Here is a 20550-nt window from a genome sequence, read left to right as displayed (position 1 = left end):
GTATTATATAGCAATATGTGCCATGGGAGCAAAATAAATAAATTACTGCCTTTTAGAGTTCAGTGTGTGTGACGTTTTGTGGACGTGTTTGAGGATGTGATGCGAGTGAAAATCATTTTGGTTCATTTCCACCTTCTTTTTGCTATGGGGCGATCAAAACACGAAATACGTGCGAATAATAAGCACCTAAGGGTAGAAAAACCGTGAGCCAACTGGGATTGGAACCCACAGACTGAGATGTAGCGCTATCGAGCTAGCGTGGGTCGTGCCACCTGAACTTACGCCCCTGGAAGGTAGGCAATTTAGCCCCGGGGCAGGTCATGCCCCGAGGCGACGATTCTGCTGCCCCTGGAAGGTAGACTTGTACGCGGCGGTGTACGGTTAGCATGGTTCATGTGGAACACCCCGGTTTTCACGCATTTCAACCTTTTATAGCCCCGGGCTAAACTGCCTACCTTCCAGGGGCAGGTGCGTTCTTTGTTATTTTAACCGGCGCCAAGTCGTATATGTTGAAATACGTGAAAACCGGGGTGTTCAACATGAACGACGCTAACCGTACACCGCCGCGTACAAGCCTACCTCACAGGGGCAGCAGAATCATCGCCTCGGGGCATGACCTGCCCCGGAGCTAAATTGCCTACCTTCCAGGGGCCAGGGTTACCTCCTACGAAACGATTACGCCGTAGCCCACCTATGGGAACCCTCACTGGCGCCACATTTCTGCTAGTCCGCCGGTTCGAATCTCTCAGTCGGCCTCGAGCTTTTTCGAAGATGCGCTTATTGTGCTGGCAAATATAGCAGCAGTTTTAACGTATTTACCGGCAATTCGCAGTGACGTCTTTATCGCAGTTCGCAGTAAAAAAGCGAAACCAACACTGATAAGGGCCACCACTGGTTTATTGCGTATCTTTCAATCACATTTGAGACCAACAATAAGGCGACCGGGCAACTTTTAACGCCACATTCCTGAGCACTTACAAAACATATCTTTTTATCATTTCTAGCACATGTCTCTTTAAGCACGTTCAACGCAACACGCGCAAAGGTAACACAAGATAACACAACAGGTAATTTCCAGATCCTATCGCCCTAAAACGGGAACAGCACACTTCACTGGCCCTGTTCGTTGCATGACAAACCTGACTAGAGGCGCATTGTTTCACAAAGGCACACTTTATGCGAGTTGTTTCAACGTCACAGCCACAAACGTTCTCAATTAAGGCCTTTTAGGCTCCTCAACATACACTGGTGTTACAGGTGTTACACCGAATGATACACGCACTAGCCTACAATGGCAATATACAATGGCAGCCTATCACGCACATTCAGTTAATTCCTTTATCATACGCACCCGGCACCCCTCACCTTTGTCTGGGCTGGCCAAACAAGACAATAATCATACTAGGGCGATAAATGTTTGCGCTTTTGTGTAAACAAACCCTACCCGTTTAGGACAACATAGTTACACCTGATTTACCTACAGCCAGCCAAGACAGCAACACGGCGCCAATTATATCACGTCAAGCAAATAGCATCAGTGGTCACCGGTATGAAACAGTATGAAACATTCACACACACGCATGCCACGTCAATGATAAACAGTAAATCATCAATGGTAAACAGTAAAACCGTTACATTTTTCAGCATGTGCCCACTTCTTTACTCTCCTAGCTCTCGACACCTTTCCTCTTTTTCTCTACCTTTCTTCTACCTCCTCCCTCACTCTCTCTTCACAGTCCTGCGCACACCTGTTTCACAAAGTCCACCACAAGTTTGTACACTTCACTCTTTCTATCTCTGGGTTTGCACACGCCTAAATGATTTTCCGCGACTTCAACCACTTCCCCCACACCGGCATCGGCCGAGTCAGCTTCAACGAACCTCACTTTTCGTCCGAGCAGAGGCTGAGGCAGTGTCTCAGCCACCGAGAGACACGGCGTGCCTCGTTTGAGACACAGTGAGACAAACTCCTCTCGGAGTTGGAGCAGAGGGGGAGAGTGGCGGCAGAGGGAGTGGAGCTCGGTAGAGGGGAGGAGGAGGGGGTAGAGGGGGCCGGAGACGGAGGTGGCGAGAGCGGAGCCCGTGTGGGGACAGGAGAGGAACACGACGCCGAGGGTAGAGGATAGGAGGGGAGAGAGTGGGGAGGAGGGTGAGCCAGGTAGGTTGGTGTTGGTGGTGAGAGGGTGATTCAAATCACCACGCTGAACATCACTGTTGCTTGTTGAAGAGTCTTTGGTTTCCCTATCACCAGTTTTCACATCAGTACCACCAGCTCTCACTTCATCTTTCCCACCCTTCACTCTCTCCTCTCTCCTCACTCTCTCCACCATCCCCTCTCCTCTTTCCCCATCTCCCCTCTCCACCTCTTTCTCGACATCAACCAACATCTTCTTCACAAGCAGCCCACCCATAGAATGGGTCACCCATACTATCGGCCTGTCCCCAACACCCGCATCTTCTAACAGTTTCCTCAAATCAGCCGCCCTTTCAGCTAGAGTCCTGGAACGTCTTGCAGCACAGCGAGGTCTCCAATCACTCCAAGCAGAGTCGTAATCTACGGAAAGAATACGGACTTTAAGGGGATGAAGGGAAGATGGAAGCCAGTCTCGAGGCCAGCACTGGGTGTAGGGTTCTTGGTCAGGTGAGCTAGTGAAGAAAGACGAAGCTGTGGAGGTGGAATAGGAGGTGGAATGGGTGGATGTCATTGTGGATGTGGAAAAGGCGGTGGAGAAGGCGGTGGAACTCGTAGAACGAGCGGTGGAACCATTGGATGCGATGATTGCGGTAGTGGTAGCGGTAGTTGAAGCGATGTTTGAAGAAGAGTCACTGGTGTTGTTGCTGGATGAGGTGTTGATCTCGCTGACGGCTTGACCCTTTCCCACGCTTCTCCCTGTACTGATCTTTGGGCTGATATCCGATTTGGAGATGTTGGAGTCCATGACGCCGTTCTTTCTGTTGACCCTCTCCTTCCCATTGGTACTACTGTCGATGTTCTGGTTTGAATCAGTCACCATGGTCTCCCTGGACCGATCACTGACGTGATTTTCACCAATCACATCACTCGATCGATCAACTATGTCACTAGACCGCCTAGTCACATCACCACCGGCTTTTGCGACATCCTCTCCACTCTTTTGACTCTCTTCTCTGTCTCCTTTATCTACCGATCTCCCTTCTTCTCCATGAATCCGCATCACTATCTCGGAAAGTCTCGGCTCAGGAGGAGGCAGGAGCTCGCCTTTGGCCGAGTCTGCCTGACGCCAAGTCCGCTCCGTTCCTCCAAGCAAACCATGCACAAACACAATGTCAACCTCAGTCTTCTCTTCAGCGGAGATACTCCGAGGGTGAAGAACTAACACACCGTCAGGTAGAGGACGGAGAACGCGTGGGGAGGGAGGAGGGGTGGAGGGAAGAGAGGGGAGACCGAGGGAGGAGAGGAAGGAGGATATCCGTGAACGCAGCGCCGCCAAGCGGAGGTCGAGGGAAACGAGAGCAGAGGCGACGGGGTCGTCTGGTTCGTGTGTGATGGTAGTGCCAGAGGTGGTGGTTGTGGTAGTGACATTGGTTTTCGAGCTGTCTTCAGATAGCTTAGAGTTCTTCTCAGCGAGGTTGGAGTCTCTGGCCTCATCGCTTGCATCGTTTCCCGTCTTAGCACGCTTTGAGCCACCAGTGTCACCCTTACGCATTTCATGATCGTCTCTCCTTCCGGAATCACCGACGCCACTCGTAGTCTTCGAGGTCCCAAGGAGTCTCTCTTCAATGATGAGGTTCCTGATGACTCTCCAAGCACCGGGACCAACTCTGATGTCCTTCTCTCGACTCCAGGCTGCCAGAACCCCCAGCCAACCCGCCTGATGTAGCAACTGGGCCGAGTCAAACCCTCCCAAAATCTGAGCAATCACCCCACATCGCGCCGCATCGCGCGGCTTCTGCGCATGCGCGGCAGCGAGAAGATCCAGCGCGCCAGCTGCCAACATGGCGCGACACTGTGGCGGGGAGTCTGCCCGCTCTCGTAGCGCGCGAAGACAGTCCGCTTCCACGGCGGAAGAGGATGCGGATCGCCATGGGGCGGGGGCGCCAAGTTCTGCCGCATCAGCCGCTAGTGGCGCGGGATCCCAGTCAGATAATGGCGGGTGACGTAGAGCGCGCGCGCGCCAAAATTCAGCACAGGGCGCGCCAGGGGGAAGGGATTCGAGGAGTAGGCGTAGACGGAGTTCCAGGGGAGGCGCTGAGTCTGCTGCTGCGGAGACGCCTCTCGGAGGGAGGAACATCCGTAGATCAGTAGACGTCCAGTTGGCGAGAAGGAGTGCTGTTCGGTGGTCCAAAGTCTGTCCCAGTTGGCGACAGTCCGGCTCCGTCAAACCGTGCGCTTGTGACAACATCGCGGCCGCTTCGCGTCGTTGGTACTCATCTCCAGTGCGCATACGAGCCAGCGGCCGGGCGTGAAGCTCTAGTACCGATGGCGGCCGAGAGATGGCAGTGTCGTCGGTGGCTTCCAGTGGAGGGAAGCGACTGGGGATGTAGACTGGTTCGGAGATGGCAGGTGGAGGCTCCGGGGGTTGTGGTGGTTGGAGGTACCACCTCCATGATGAGATCCCGGCAGCAGCCAGAGGGACTGAGTAGAACAGAAGGCGAGACATCTGGGCAGGTCACAACGCGGCAGTGCCTGCGGATGAGACAAAAAGTGGATTATCATCAAGTTATTTTCAAACTCCTAGACCTAGTCAAATGAATATGTCCTATGTTGACAGATTTTATATCTAACTGCAGTCTGCAGAGGCGTCAGAGGGTAGGATGAGATATATTTATGGTTGTGGGCTGCATCTCATGGATATAGAAACTAGAAAGCAGAAATGTTCCCTGATATATAAAATGATTTCCAATTAATTTCCAAAAGCAAATTATTTGTGATGGTAGCAATACACATCTCTTTATATTTAATTGTAAATTATGTTGGATATTTATTTCTTTATTTATTCAAATAAATCGCCAACAGGCTTATGGCCCATTAACAGGCGAAGTCATACCACAACATTAAATACACACACGGTAAACACCCGAAGACACGCACTCACTCATTCGCAAATAGATGACACTTGTTATTAACTGTTTAAAAATTAAGATGCATGAGAAAAAAGTGGTACATGTGTTATTCCTTAGAATTGAAAAACGTCCCATATACATTGCCTCTGTCATATTGTCATATATGATTTATGATGCTAATCATGATACCACAATTTTCCAAATCCCACAATTCCTTCCCAGCTGAACCCTCGTCTCAGTCTTCCTACCGACTTTTCCATATCAAAAAGAATTTAAAAGATCCAGCACAAATATTTACCAGAATTATTCCGTCAAATTTCTCAAAATTTGACAAAGAAATGCCCCCTAACACTGCATGCAAGTTGGCGGCCCAAGCCATATTTTGAAACATCTGCGTCAATTACGATGCAGTATTGGCTGCCATATCTCTTTGTGCGTGAAGGTTTTTACATTCCACTAGGAAAATTCGTCGAAACACCTTATCGCATAGCGAGTTCCACTGGCCACGAAGCCTTCTACCATGATATGTATATGAAATAAGAGCTAGACTCATGTCAGGCTCAGGCATGACCCCGCCGTATCTTCGAAATCCATTTCTCTGTAACATTCAACTTACCAAAAGTGATGTTTGCTACATTATAATTTACGTGCAATTTACAATAAAGTGCGACGTTTTCTAGCTGGGGTCACGTACTCCGCAGCCTTTGATCGTTCGCTGTCTAACAATCCATAAAAACATTTGCTTTGCAACCACCACCTTCTACTACACGAGTGCCCCTAGTTGTTCGAAGAGCAGGAAATAATGACTGGTGTCTGATAACAAGACCCGGACGAAATTCATCGCGTTTATTACCAGACTTACAAGACAAGAAAGCACTTCTACATTCACTCAGCAACGATGAAACAAACAATTCGACATTCAAATTATCATAGACCTTTATTTGAACACAAAGGTCTATGAAATCGCTCGCAATCATCGATAAGTGTCAAGTGATAACATGATAGTCAATCACTGCCAAACTAAAGCATGAAACGTCTTATGTCCATCCCAACTCCTCAAATCACAGGACGTCCCTTGAAATCACACGAGCTTACTGAATCGCTCCTGCGTTTTCTGCCACACTTCCGTTTTCCGCTGCTGTTTTTTGCCAACCACCGGAGCCACAACTTCCTCACAGCCCAGTCCCCGCCTCTCGGCTCTTTCCTCTGCCAGCACCGGCTCTACCCTCCCCTGCCCCTCTCTCCCCAACCCTGATCCCTCTTTCCATCCCATTTTCTGCAGAAGCTGAAAGCCTTTGTTTTTCTCCGGTAGTTTCTGGCGTATATCCGCGGTCTGTGTTTTCTCAGAATGATGCGCTGAACCTTTGGTTTGACGCCGCTCAGCTGCGCGGTCGGAGTACCCAGGCGCTAGTTCGACCACAGCGCCATCTCCCGCGCGCAGACCGTACTTCTGTTTGATGCGCTTGGCCACCTGGCGGCGCTGTAGTCGCGCGTCGCCCACCGCCGCAGCCGGCGGGATAAGTGTTGAAGGTAGTTTTTGTTGTGTTTGGCCAGGCTCACATTCAAGACACGTGTCGTTTGCCACGTGCACGTGGCACATGAGACACGTGCCGCCCAGACGGAGAACACAGCCGTGTGGTAGAGCGGTGTCCTCAGACTCCTGACAGACAGAAAACAGCGCTCCGGTCAAACACAGTGAGCAAACTTTCGGCAAATAGTTAGGACACGACAAATAGTTGTGGAATGAAGGGTGAAGCACGTGCACTACCAACTACCCAACGGCCTTGGTCTAGCGGTTGCGAGGGATCTAGTCCCGAAAATTTTCATATTTTACTGAAATGATCGAACCCGTTTTTTGGAAGACGGATGGTTACCGTTTTTTGGCGAAGAAATGGTTAGCGAACACAGCGATCTACTATGCATTTCAGACCCCATGAGACCCTGTTTTTCGGCGATAATTTCTTCAATTTTTGTCCAATTAGCTTGAAATTTTGGCAGACCATATTTCAGCTCAAGCGCCAATTTTTGTCAATATGGTCTCTTAACAAAATATCAAAATTTAGAGCACTTGTCGTTGGCTCGTAATGTTAATCAGTTTTTGCACCCGGATAGAGGCTCGCTCGTTGCCGCACCGGATTGGATAGGAGCGCTGGCCAATCACGTTACGCCGTGCTCAATTTGACTCCGCCCACCGGCCGTGACCGCGATGGGTCTATGCCGCTTCAGTCGGTGTCAGCACCGCGGAGAGGTCGCAGCGGGACCACATAATGGAGACAAGTTAAGCTGGCAACGTTGTCGGGACGAAAACCAAAAAATTATCCGTTCGAGGGCATTTGGTGTCCTCTTCTCCTCATTTTGGTATTTAAACGTCGAACCAGCTCAGAATATTCAGAATGATCAGAATCAAAGCTAGGATCTATTGGAACGGAACCGGCCGTAGAAGGAAAGATAGATGGACTCTTGAACTCTGAATATTTATTTACGCCGGAGTTGCACCTATCTCATCGTCAGGTTGGGTCAGGTCACCACCCGATTACCTACATATAAGATCATGCGTAAGCCTCTGCATGACCAAAAAAAATATTGATATATTTGGCAGCGTCAATAGATGTTTCTGAGGAAGGCGCAGAAAGCAACAGGGTAGGATGAAGAGTCTCGGGCACGGCCGATTGCCTGGGGCATCGCTCCAGCGAGACGACCGTATTCGTGATTCGTGAAGCGGTGCGGGGCGCCGGGTGGGGCAGAAGCGTAATGTGTCGTATGGTAGAATGCCATGTGTGTGTGTTATATTGTTAAGGCGTGCACAGAAAGCAATAGGAATGTGGCAGGCGGACACGAGAACGATCATCAAGAAACACAAAACTTTTTTGTTTGCAAAACTTATGTAGCAGTAGGTATGTCCTCAATGGTGAGGTAACTATCTCTATTCTCTAGGCTTTTACTTTTCATGTTTGCATTTCAACACATAAGATCTGGGGGTAAAGTTAGTCCGGCGACCTCCTCAACCGAAGTCGATGACAAAATAGATTACTCCTGAAGGTGTTCAATGCTTATGTTGCACCGGGATGATATGAATCGATCACACCGGCATAATTCCTAATCATATTTCATATATCAAACACATAAATTGCATCCTATTAATGGTGATTCTATTTTGCAATTTGAACGTAGTCTGACACGATACATAATTTTACGCAATCATTTGAAATCAACAGCGTTTTTTATGTGCGCTTTTTTCACAAGCCCCGAATCTTGTGTGGAAATAGATATTTTGCTGTGACTGAACAAGGTGTACGTATACATTTGTGATAAATGGAAAGTCAAGGGCTTCAGCTAGTGCGTTACTTATGCGCGCTATTTAGCTCATTCGATGAAGTTACGGCTGCAACGACAACTGCACGGCAGCTTCGCTCCATGCGAGCCGCCCCGGTGCGACAGCTACTGCCCCGCCCGCTCCACGCAGCCGACTGACCGGCCAAGGTCACCGCCCCGTCCGCCGGGAGGGCGGAGCTTAATGGTCACGTGTTTGTGACGTCACGCCTACGCACGGATAGCCTCTACTCCACTGACGGATTTACGGGGCCGATTTTAACATTACGAGGCAACGACAAGTACCCTAAAATTTGATATTTTGTTAAGAGACCATATTGACAAAAATTGGCGCTTGAGCTGAAATGTGCATTGTGAAAATTTGAAGCAAATTGGACAAATATTAAATAAATTATCGCCGAAAAACAGGGTCTCATGGGGTCTGAAATGCATAGTAGAAACCCAAAACCAAAGCATTATCTCAAACTTGAACATCCAAGCATTATCAACGAATCACTTTAAAGAAACCATGAAAATGACCTTACACACAATATCGACCACAATACAGTATTACATCCACGAAAAAAATGTACTACACCCGCAGTTAAATCCCCTTCACTAACCTGTTTGGCCACCGAGATCCGTTTATCATCGACAAAGGTGCCGTTTCTGCTGCCCAGGTCCCGGATGTAGTACCCACCGCTAGCCCCGCCCACCGTGTCAGCTGACTCGGCGCGGTAGCCAATTACCGCGTGAAATTTGCTGAGGTTTGTGTCATTCAGACAGAGCTGCCGGGAGAGAGTGGGGGGTTAAACGAGAGGGAGTGAGAGGGGGAGGAGGGAGGGAGGGAGAGGGAAAGAGAGGGGAGGGAGAGAGAGAGGGGTTAGACGAGAGAGAGAGAGAGAGAGAGAGAGAGGGAGGGAGGGAGGGAGGGAGGGAGGGAGGGAGGGAGGGAGGGAGAGAGAGGGGGTAGACGAGAGAGAGGGAGAGAGAGGGGGTAGACGAGAGAGAGGGAGAGGGAGGGAGGGAGGGAGAGATGGAGAGGAGAGAGAGAGGGAGGGAGGGAGGGGAGAGAGAGAGAGAGAGAGAGAGAGAGAGAGAGAGAGAGAGAGAGAGAGAGAGAGAGAGAGAGAGAGAGAGAGAGAGAGAGAGAGAGGGAGGGAAGAGGAAGAAGGGGAGGGAGAGGGAGAGAGAGGGGGTGGGGTTAGACGATCGAGGAAGAGGGGGTGTCAGGGCTAGAACGATATTCGCAGCTTACTATGGATGATACGGCAGAACTAAACTGATGATCAAGTCTGACATCAGTTTAGCAAAGCTGAAGGACAACAAGCTGATAGCTAAGAAATGTGAGAAAAACTATAGCTCAGAGCCAACGGTCATAGTAAACAATACTAGCTAGTGACAGCTACACTTTTCTATGTATAGGTACAGCCCACCGCTAAAGTAATGTGTGGTTTTACCAATCTCAACGGATGGCTTTGACCGACGATTTTTAAATGCGGACTGATTGAAAAGAAGACGTCAAAAGATAAAGTTGTAGCTGCAAGGGTGAAGATACATGTAAGCTACATTTAAAGTCTCGTTGCAGTCTGGCTGATCGTTCCTAGGCTTCAGAAGCAGAATATACCCATGACTGAAACCACACATTACTTCTGCTGTGGACTGTACCTATTAAACGATTACCTGACTGCAAAGTTCTCACCAGCACTGTAAGAAGATGACATCATTCTCACCTGTTGTGAGGTGTCCCGTCCGACCGTCAGGCCGTCTATGGTGGCGATATGCAGAGAGCCCACGCGGAGATCAGCCAGCTGGTGAACAGACAGTATATGACGTCATTGCTAAAAAGATATAGCTCAGTGGCGATATGGAGCGGACTAACGCGGAGATCCGCCAGCTGGCAAACAAACAATATATGACGTCATTGGTACAAATATAGCTCAGTGGCGATATGCAGAGAGCCAACGCGGAGATCAGCCAGCTGGTGAACGGACAATATATGACGTCATTGGTAGTTGGTACATTGCATAGCATTACAGCTACAGAAAACCAACACAGAGATCAGGCAGCTGACAAACAGACAATGTATGACGTCATTGGTACAAATACATAGCATTACAGCTACAGCGAACCAACACAGAGATCCACCAGCAGTCAAACAATATATGACGTCATTGGTATGCAGGACAATGAATGGAAACACGGGGTTATAGTAATATGAGATACATGAAACAGCGTATGATGCAGTTAATATATGCACCAATACCATAATTTCATCATATCTAATATTTATCTATCATCATAACCTAGTCTCATTGACAATAATAATGTGATCTTACCTGTGACAATCATCCCGTGATCTTACCTTAGTCTCTGTGACAATCATCCTGAGATCTTACCTGTGACATCATCCTATCATCTAACCTTTATCTCTACGACAATCATTCTGCGATCTTACCTTGGTCTTTGTGGCTATCATCCTGTGATCTTACCTTAGTCTCTGTGACAATCATCCTGTGATCTTACCTTGGTCTCTGTGACAATTATCCTGTGATCTTACCTGTGACAATCATCCTGTGATCTTACCTTGGTCTCTGTGACAATCATCCTGTGATCTTACCTGTGACAATCACTCTGTGATCTTACCTTGGTCTCTGTGACAATCATCCTCAGCCAGGGCGGCTCGGTCACAGTTGGTATCGGTGACCGGGGACCACTCTCTATCACTGCCGGTGTGGAGGTCTCGCGTGCCTGAGGAAAAAAGAATGGCGAATTATGGGGAGGTGTTACTTCAGTCTGTTACAGATGGGTTACAGATAGCCTATAAGTGTTACAGATAACAACTGATACCTAGTAGCAGTTATGTTATGTTCGTCACAGGGCTGCGGAGTCGATGAATATTCGGTGACTCCGACTCCGAAAACAGCTCCGACTCCGGCTCCGGGCAGAGCGAGACTCCACTCCAACTCAGACGCCGCAGTCCTGCCAAGTCTGCGGGGTCGATGGATTTTCGGTGACTCCGACTCCGGTTTCCAAAATCAACTCCGACTCCTGTGAAAGTGGTCGACTCCGACAGCCGACTCCGAGTCCGCAGCCCTGGTTTGTCATGGATCAGCATCACCTGGTTAAAAGTCGATCTCAGCGTCACACACTACGATACAAGAAGGACCTCACTCTCCGACGTCACAACACAAATCAGCTGCACCACAAGGTAAACACGCATCTAAAACAACACAGCAAGCAGCGCTATCCCACACATATCAACGTAATTGACATCAGCAGTGCACTGTTAACACTGACGTCACAAAATATTCCATCAGGTTAACACAGGAAAGTGCCGAAAGAGTAGAATCGCGTTCCGTTTAACCTTTCTCAACATCAAGCAATCTGAAAACTTGATAAATGAGATGTGATACCTAACAAGCAAAATCGTTATCGATAAATTTCTCGATTATTTCATCGATGCTGTTACGGCGACAAACGTTCCCTATCACTAAATAAAACTCACCTGGTATTGAGTTCTCTGCTCCACCTTCGTCACCTCTTCCCTCCTCTCACGCTCTCTCCACCTCTCCCTCCGCTCTGTCCAATATTCCTCCCCCGTCCAGTGATACTCCACTCTCTCTCCCTCCTCCTCTTCCTCTTCAATCTCTCCCTCTTCCAACTCTTCCCCGGAGGAACGTTTCCTCCGGGGTGCCGCAGAAGGCTCTTCAGAAGGGTCTTTAGGGGAGGAGGGCTGCTTTGAGGGGTCGACTGGAGTGGCTGAGGCGTTGGCAGCGGGTTCGACGTATACGTACGAGGCGCTGACTTCGTCATACCTGCGGAAAGAGCAGAAGAAAAAGGGAGATGAGATATCAGCGGCGAGACATTAGAGGGTTTTGTGACTGATGAAACGCTAGCCAGCTGAGTATAACACGTATGACATGGGATGGCGAAAAAAAAGGTGTGCTAAAAGATATCATTTAAGTTTTTTTCCAAATTATCTCCGTTTCATTTATTTATTTATTTATTTATTTCACATTATCAGGTATTTCCACACAAAATGGGCTATTCCAATACCCTTGTCATACAATGTAATACCGCACGGTATAAAAAAAGTTATAAAAACACACACACACACACATCTTCATGAGAACAAAATCGCGGACACTTAAAATAAACTAACTAGTCACGAAAAAAAAATCACGATGCATCAGCCAACATTTTGCGAATGTGGCGCTTAAAAGAAGTCATGCTAAGGTGGTTCACATGATGATCTATGGCGAATGTGTTATACAATTTGGATGCACGATAGATGAATGTACGTTTTCCATGGTTGTTGCGGGGGCGAGTGGTTGAAATATGATCCGACTGCCGTGTTCTTCGAGAGATTGATTCATGATTAAACAACAGTGCTTCACGCAATCCTATTGGTACGTCCAGCGATAAAATTTTATGAATCATGCATATGTCAAAATAGTCAACTAGCTTTGGAACAGTGAGCCAACCTAAGTCTGAAATGACATCCGAAACATGGTCGTATTTCCGTCGACCGGAAATAACTCGTGCTGCGAAGTTGACTATTTTTTGTAGTTCGGTCAGTACATTTTTGCCACAGCTACCATACACCTGCGCACAGTATCGAATGTGAGAAAGTACAAGAGAATCGACGATACGAGGTAGAACAGAAGCCGGTAGAGTATGTTTAACGTGCGTTAAACACACCTCAGTTTCATTGCTCGAGTAAAACTACCTGAAGGAATGTTAAAATTACCAATCTCTTTTCTTCACTTTCCATTGCTCTATTCAAAACTCCGGTTATACATCTGTAGCTTGAAATTGTAACAACATCTTTACGTCACGACACCCTACGAAAATGCTATGAAATGTAATGATCTTTGCTGAAATACTGTGCTACGGTCTTACAAAAATACACGTGTACCCAGCTGTCGTACTCTCTAGCCCTTATATCTTGGATAATATCACTGGTCCCTATTGCAATACACCTGAGCACAGCTAGCGTCACAGTAGTATCCCATACCTCAGATAGTATCCACTCGTCCCATCCCGTAGTACATCTGAGCACTAGCAACCCAGTAGTATCCCATACCTCAAATAGTATCCATTGGTCCCATCGTAGTACATCTGGGCACTAGCGTCCCAGTAGTATCCCGAGTCGTGATCGTAGTACAGGCCCGTCTCCGGCTCGAACACTAGTCCAGATGGCGCCAGCTGCGCGGCTGTCTCTGCTGCGGCCTGTACGCGGGAGAAGCGGGTTCGAATCTCAGTCGGGACCACACGACAGTCTGGACTTGAAGTGGAGTAAATGGGATACCTTTATCACAAGGCTTTGGAAATTACATGCGAAAAACACAGTAACCAAAAATAGCACGGAGTAAAATCGGCATATTTTGGTCGTTTAGGATAACCGCAGGTTGTTTTGCAAATTGACAACAGCATTCATTAAAATTGTGTTTTTCAATTAGCTGGTAGTGGCGCATGGCACAGTTTGGCGAGATACCAGAGAGTAATTGCGCGATTATGCAGCCACTGGAAATCCTTCTCAGCTGTTTTACACCCTACTAAAGAGTAACAACACGGTTTACGCATGGTATACGCTCTCATAAATCATTAAATACAACCATGCAAAGTGCAAACTTTTCCGTTCACATAGGCACATATCCCCTCCAACTAACCTGTTTGATATCTTCCACTATGGCCGCCGGGTCAAGTGCCGTGTCTTCCTTCACCCCCTCCGCCACGACCTCCTCTGGGTCACGGCGCATGCGCAGAGCGGCATTCTCCCTCTGCAGCTGCTCTAGTCTCCGTTTGAGACCTCTCAGTTGTCTCTTCTGTCTTCTACATCTTTCTCTCAACTGTTCTGGTGTTTCATCGTCATCCGATGACGTCACATCGCTGAGTGTGACGTCACTATTGGCAACTACCGTATCAGTGACGTCATCCAGACCCAGTGTGACGTCATCTGGTGCTATCGTGACGTCAGCGGGCACGGGTGAGGCACGGACGGACATGACTGACGCGTTTTCTAGCGTGGAGACGTCATCGGCGACGGCTTCTGTGACGTCATCCGGCTTAGAGTCAGCAGTGGCAATCGATGATATGACGTCACCTCCATTGCTGGAGTTGTCAATTACATCCATGACTTCATTTTTGTCAGAATTTACAGGAATTTCAATGCCATCGGAGCCTTCTTTTTCAGATACTTCTAAAGCATCACCCGCACAACATCTCGCCTCTTCGCCGCTAGAAGCATCGACATTCTGCCTAATGACGTCACCACTGGCACTCATGACGTCACCTTCGCCATCTATGACGTCACCATCAGTCTCCATGACGTCACTAGTGACTAGCTTACCGAGTCGTCGGGTGTTATTTTTCTCCCGTTTGACTCTTTCCTCTAGTCTCATGTTCGATAGACGGAGGCTCAGCCAGTCCATTCAGGGGTGCGAGGTTGGTCCAACAGCGATCATCAATCTGTTATCGCGCTACGGTTAATCACGGAAACCACGCACTGTGCTCGATTGTTTCAACACAATTTTGATGTGATCCGACACAACACCACTCCCTTCCGGTCTTCGTAACTATTTCGGAGACGTCCTACGGCATTTATCAGTCAATTGCAACTCATTCTTTCACTTTGATTACTACCCTCAATCAACACGATCTCCACGACACTTCTTTCCGTCACTGTCAGCACTATATTCTCGTTTCAGCACTATTTTTCACTTCTTTCCGTCACTATTTTCTCCTCAATCAGCACTAAACACGGCGCTTATCGCCGCCACTACTATCCAGTTCGTTTCAGTCTCTCTACTTTCCAAAGCCTCCCATACAGTTGGGGCTCGGCTCTACCTTCTGTGTTGAAGACCACTGGTCAGGGGTCTTCGCCTGTGAAATGGGCGGGAGCAATCCAGATCAGACCATACTACGATAGTATCAATCACGTTTCGTTTTCCGTTTTCCATCTCATGTAAAATACTAAATAGCTTCACGAACTGCATACCTTTCTCCAAACAAATATGGATGACCACTATTCACAATATCAGCTGGTTGATTAAGTCATAAAAACAAGAAGGCCTTAACCTGAGTCATTATTTTTCCAACATGGTGGCTTTGCCAGTGGCCCGGATAGATGATGCACAAACAATGACACAGTATTGGTCGTTCACGCCAATAAGCAAAGCAATTAGGGCTGAAACAAACTATTTCTGCAGTCAGGAGGGCTGTTCACGGACCCTGTGTGCGGTCGGACCGCACACAGCCTCCAAGCTCCGCCCACTGCGTCCCTACGTCAGCCTTGCGTCACCGCACACAGCGACCGCTGTGGCCGGTCGGGACTGGCCACAGCGGACCGTCCACCGCACGCAGCCGTGACGTCAGAGCCGCCTACCCATCCCCTACCCCCACGCCTGCTGGACGTACCGCACACACCGCACGCAGCAGTGTGCGGTGCCCGTGAACACCCCTAGGAAATCGCATGCGGGGACCTATTCCGTTGCATTTCACATTGGCAACAACCGTACGCAGGGAGGTGTACGATTGACGAGAGCACAATATTATGTACCTATTTGAAAAGGCTCTCGCATATGATTTCCTGACAACGAGTCTTTCCGGCCTTTGGAGCTTTGCACAATGCTTTGCACTGTAAGGAACCTGAATCAAAGCCCAAAAGGGGCGCTATCTCGTGCCTTTGCTCGATACGCACCACTATGGAGAGGGCGTGTACTCCCGAGGCCAGCTCCTCGCTCAGAAGACTGTTGACCATACGGTGGCGCTGTAATTCGACAGAGCGCCGCCAGGTGGCGGGTCAGAGGGCAGGCAAGACACGACACAAGGGAGGTGGTGTTGGAGCTGGTATGAGGACAAGTATCGCCATGGGTGTAGCTGCTCATTTGGCTTTAATTCCAAGAGTAAATTAACCCCACAGTCAATATTATGATACTCGTTACTGGTTACTGCAGAGAGCACAAAACATTTACAAGCCTAATAACTAGATTTTTGTTCAGACCAATGACTAAGCAGTAAGCACATTATGATTGCTTCAGTCATTATTCCCATCCAACCTTCAAAGCATTGATTAGGTTATACTTCATCCATGTTCAAAGCATGGATAAGAGATACCTCTTAGAGTTATCTCTAATCCATGTCCAATGGACATGGATCACTATGGACATTGTCCGTAGTGAATTTGTGATCACTGGAAAGCTTTAGAAGACACATGACTCACAATTTGTAAAATATGTCTGTGTGTGTTATAGGGGAGGGTCAGCAAGATGGGTGACTTCTGCTGACATTTTATCTACTGACCTGTATCAGAGGCTTCTGCTGGAATTCTTCACTGACAACTACCACTTTGAAGTGTGTTTCAGACCCTTTTGGCACGTTATGCATGAATGACTCGTTAATTATCTGTGAGAGAAGAAAATGCTGTAAGATCAAATCAACAGGCATATGCAATGCAATTGATATGAACAAGAGACATGGGGAGTGAGACACCTAAGATTTGAAAATAAAAATAAAAATATGAATATGATTCTTCCTCATTCAAAGGATCAGGATGTGATGAAACTGACAACTGAAAGTTGTAAATAACAAACAGGAACAAAGACTTGCCATTGATATGCTTTTCAAGTCAGAACCTACTGATTACTAAACATGATTTATTGAAAGATGTTCTAAAAGAGAATGAAGCATGCACTAAAACAAACTATTTCAAACTGAAAATTGTTCAGCTGTGCAAGGTGAACCTCAAACAATGTCAATGTCGACATAGAAACTTGCTCAGCTGCCTCTATATATGATATCCCCAGGCCAAGTTCCTAAAAGGCACTGCACGTGAGATGGAGAAAACGTGAAAATACTACACGATGCCTGAAAATGAGAATTACAACAGAGTTCACAGCCTGACCAAGGCCGTATATAGGAGGTAGAACAGTTAGCCATTTGTTTACATCCGTGACCTTGACAGATGACGTCAGCGGGTGTCTACCAATTTTCGCCAATATTAATCTTCCGAAGATTTTATACTCTAAGGCAGTTTGATATTACCCTTTAGGCTCCCTTAGACCTAAAAAAAAGATAATTTACTGCACAGCAAAGTCTTAAAAATCGACAAAACCATGACTTCCCGTGGCGTCATCTGCCTCCTGAGCCCTCCCTATGTGGCAGCATAGAACCGTAACCCCCTGAGCCTGACCTCCAAGTGACATGGCTTCAGCTGGGCCAGTTTAGACTGAATGGACCGTGACACCGGGCCTGAGGCCGCCATCGAGATAACCTGAAACAAAAATAAAACCATGTCAAGCAAAAACATTTGATTTGCTGTCCCCGGTTCAGGTTGCATCATACAAAATTATGAGACAAGTCCTGACAACCTACTCAGCAATCCGCCAAACTGCCTAGTGCCTGATACCAAATGGCTCAACAGCATGGTTATATCGGGCTGAAATATAGTAGAATCGGCTTATTAAATCCAACTTGGTTACACAGCGTTTAGGATATATCAAGCAGTGGCTTTATTCACTGGAGTCAATATGCTTCTATTGAGAAATCTGCGAACAGTTAAAGTGGCCACAATATGCGGCTGGGTTTACAATCAGAGGATTTATTTAGTGAATTCTACTAAATAAATAGTAACAATAGCCTAGCTGGTAACCCGCAACCATATATATCAACATTTCCTCATCCCCCGACTGTTTGTTTATTTGATTTTGAGTCAGAGGGCTGTTCACGGGGGGCACGGGGGGCTGTTCAGAGGGCTGTTCACAAAAATCGGCGGAGCGGTGTGTTCGAGGGTGGCGGGGGCCAGTGAGGACCGGGCAGCGTAGCAGCACGTGCTCCGGCACGTAAGCCTCTTCTTGGCACAAGGCGCAGAGCGCCGCTGGGCACCGTTTGTGCGGGCACTGCCACTGCTGGCACGCCGCGAAGGGGAGACAGCCGATTCGGTGCACGTACTGGAGCGGACCGGGCCCCGCCCTCACCTGGTGCACCGAAACGGCGTCCTCTCGGTCCTTTCCGGGGATAGGGAGCGGCGGCGTGCCCCCGAGGAGTGGCTTGAATAGTGACTCGAACCAGTTGTCGCGCCATTGATGCGAGGCCGCACGATGAAGTGCCCTGAGGGCTGTTCACGGGCACCGCACACTGCTGAGTGCGGTGTGTGCAGACTGCGGTGGGTCCAGCAGGCGTGGGGGTAGGGGATGGGTAGGCGGTTCTGACCTCACGGCTGCGTGCGGTGGACGGTCCCCTGTGGCTGGTTCCGACCGGCCACAGCGCGTCGGCCACAGCAGTCGCTGTGTGCGGTGACGGAAGGCTGACGTAGGGACGCAGTGGGCGGAGCTTGGAGGCTGTCGCACACAGGGCCCGTGAACAGTCCTCAGCCGCCGCCATGCGCCAAATTCGGCATATGTGAAGTTACACCGGATGTGCGCTGTAATTTTCGGCGCGCGCGATCCTGTCACTACACCTGACATATTTGGCATAACATGTATTTTTTCCAGTCTGGCCGCACCGCACGCAGCTGTGTGGCATGTGACGTCACACCAACTACCCCTCCCCTACCCCAACGCCTACTGCACACACCACACACACAGCACTCAGCAGTGTGCGGTACCCGTGAACGGCCCTCTGGAGTCTGGGGAGTAAAAAAGGCTCACCCTTGGGTCTGGATGAGTCAGGATTATCATATTCAATTTCAAATTCAGGCAATTGACCCATGACTGTCAAGTGTCAGTTCAGGTTGACTTACCGCAGAAAAAGTTGATCTTATGTCAACTCAGTGAAACACGATACGCGAAAAAATGCGTGTAACTGATAACAGCCTTGCTGATAACATCGAACATTACCTACCCACCTTTACCGACTAGGTACTCACCTCACTTAGTAAGCCAATACCCTCCCAATAATAATTCAGTTAAAGGGACCCTCCCACCTTCAAAAAAGTTAATGAATTGGCATGAAAGTGATGTCGCTCGGTTCAGAAAGAGCAAAAACGAATATTTACCAAATTTCATCGAAAAATATTCACCGGTTTTCAAGATATTAGACCTTATAGGTATCTTGTATTAGACTTTTACTTTTCAGTCGGGGAAACTATGGTAAAATCTGCTATTTTTAGCAGTCTGCTATTTTTAGCAGAAATCTGCTAAAAATGGGTACGCATGTGACGTCATCGTACCCAAATATAGCAGATTTGGGTACGGCCCCATACAAAAGCAGATCTGCACCCTAATTGAAGCAAATGCGCATCAAATGCCTGGCAGATTCATGATTAGAATAGTGCTGAGAGTGTTCTCTGCTATTTTTGTTCAGATCCGACTATTTTCAAATTCATTATTTGAAAATAGTCGGATCTGAACAAAAATATCAGAGGACATTCTCAGCACTATTCTAATCATGAATCTGCCAGGCATTTGATGCGCATTTGCTTCAATTAGAGTGCAGATCTGCTTTTGTCGGGGGCCGTACCCAAATCTGCTATATTTGGGTACGATGACGTCACATGCGTACCCATTTTTAGCAGATTTCTGCTAAAAATAGCAGACTGCTAAAAATAGCAGATTTTACCATAGTTTCCCCGACTGTTTTGTTTACTTTTTGGGATCTCCGCTGTTCCTAGCGACTTTATTTGAAAGTGCGGCATTTGTTGCGCGCAAAAAAGCATATACCACCGCGTGCTACAAAACGTTTAAGTCAAACATTTAACGGACGTTCGAAAGCCTGATGACGTCATCAGACTCCCGTAATGGTTAAGAGATAGGGACCACGCTGGTCCCACCCTGCAAGTAAAGGGAAGAAATTTCTTGAACACCATAAAGCTGCGGGGGTTGCGACCAGGATAAATGGTGGTTTCTGAGCCTGGCCGCAAACTTGGCTATCTCAACTCAAAACTAATGTGAAGGTGGGAGGGTCCCTTTAAAAGTACGGCCCCCCAATATCAATATGCCCCAAATCCTCATAAAAAAGCCGAACAAAGAGACCTATATACACGGCCCTGCAGAGTTATGTTTTGCCGTCCTACTAAATTTTTGCTTTTTGAGCGAAACATTGCAATCAAGGATGCCGAAAAATTGTAATCTAGATAAATGAAGAAACAAAAAAAAGTGAAAAAATGACGTCATTTTTTTACGACCATGTTCTTTTAAAAAATTTCAAGCTCCGATAACTTTACTTTTGATTTATGTTATTGCCAAATTATACTTG

At 47.8% G+C, this 20550-nt stretch overlaps 2 protein-coding genes across 3 annotated transcripts; both read right to left on the bottom strand.

The window, feature by feature from the left end:
* Window positions 1–879: 879 nt before the first annotated feature.
* LOC122367629 lies at window positions 880–5409 on the bottom strand. Its single transcript, XM_043340933.1, has 2 exons — window positions 5342–5409; window positions 880–4666 (listed from the first exon to the last, which is right to left on the bottom strand). The coding sequence occupies exon 2, from the start codon at window positions 4638–4640 to the stop codon at window positions 1731–1733; it is 2910 nt and encodes a 969-aa protein (XP_043196868.1). The 5' UTR covers window positions 4641–4666; window positions 5342–5409; the 3' UTR covers window positions 880–1730.
* A 465-nt stretch (window positions 5410–5874) lies between these two features.
* LOC122367626 (angiogenic factor with G patch and FHA domains 1-like) lies at window positions 5875–20360 on the bottom strand. Of its 2 annotated transcripts, none has more exons than XM_043340929.1 (11): window positions 20328–20360; window positions 17549–17629; window positions 16660–16761; window positions 16058–16126; window positions 14028–15240; window positions 13442–13587; window positions 11861–12170; window positions 10999–11103; window positions 10086–10163; window positions 8976–9140; window positions 5875–6703 (listed from the first exon to the last, which is right to left on the bottom strand). In XM_043340929.1, exons 5-11 carry the CDS (start codon window positions 14787–14789, stop codon window positions 6125–6127), a joined length of 2145 nt encoding a protein of 714 aa, XP_043196864.1. In that variant the 5' UTR covers window positions 14790–15240; window positions 16058–16126; window positions 16660–16761; window positions 17549–17629; window positions 20328–20360; the 3' UTR covers window positions 5875–6124. The 2 variants fall into 2 exon arrangements, with proteins under 2 accessions (XP_043196864.1, XP_043196863.1); XM_043340928.1 differs by lacking the exon at window positions 20328–20360 and adding an exon at window positions 11677–11683 and having other exon boundaries at window positions 10999–11098; window positions 11860–12170; window positions 17549–17631.
* Between the last annotated feature and the right edge of the window lie 190 nt (window positions 20361–20550).

The sequence above is a fragment of the Amphibalanus amphitrite genome, unplaced genomic scaffold (genome assembly GCF_019059575.1).
Source record: "Amphibalanus amphitrite isolate SeventyFive unplaced genomic scaffold, NRLGWU_Aamphi_draft 000883F_arrow, whole genome shotgun sequence".
NCBI classification, from domain to species: Eukaryota; Metazoa; Arthropoda; class Thecostraca; order Balanomorpha; family Balanidae; genus Amphibalanus; species Amphibalanus amphitrite.
The sequence above is the reverse complement of the archived record's forward strand: the minus strand, read 5'-3'. Positions and strand labels throughout refer to the sequence as shown.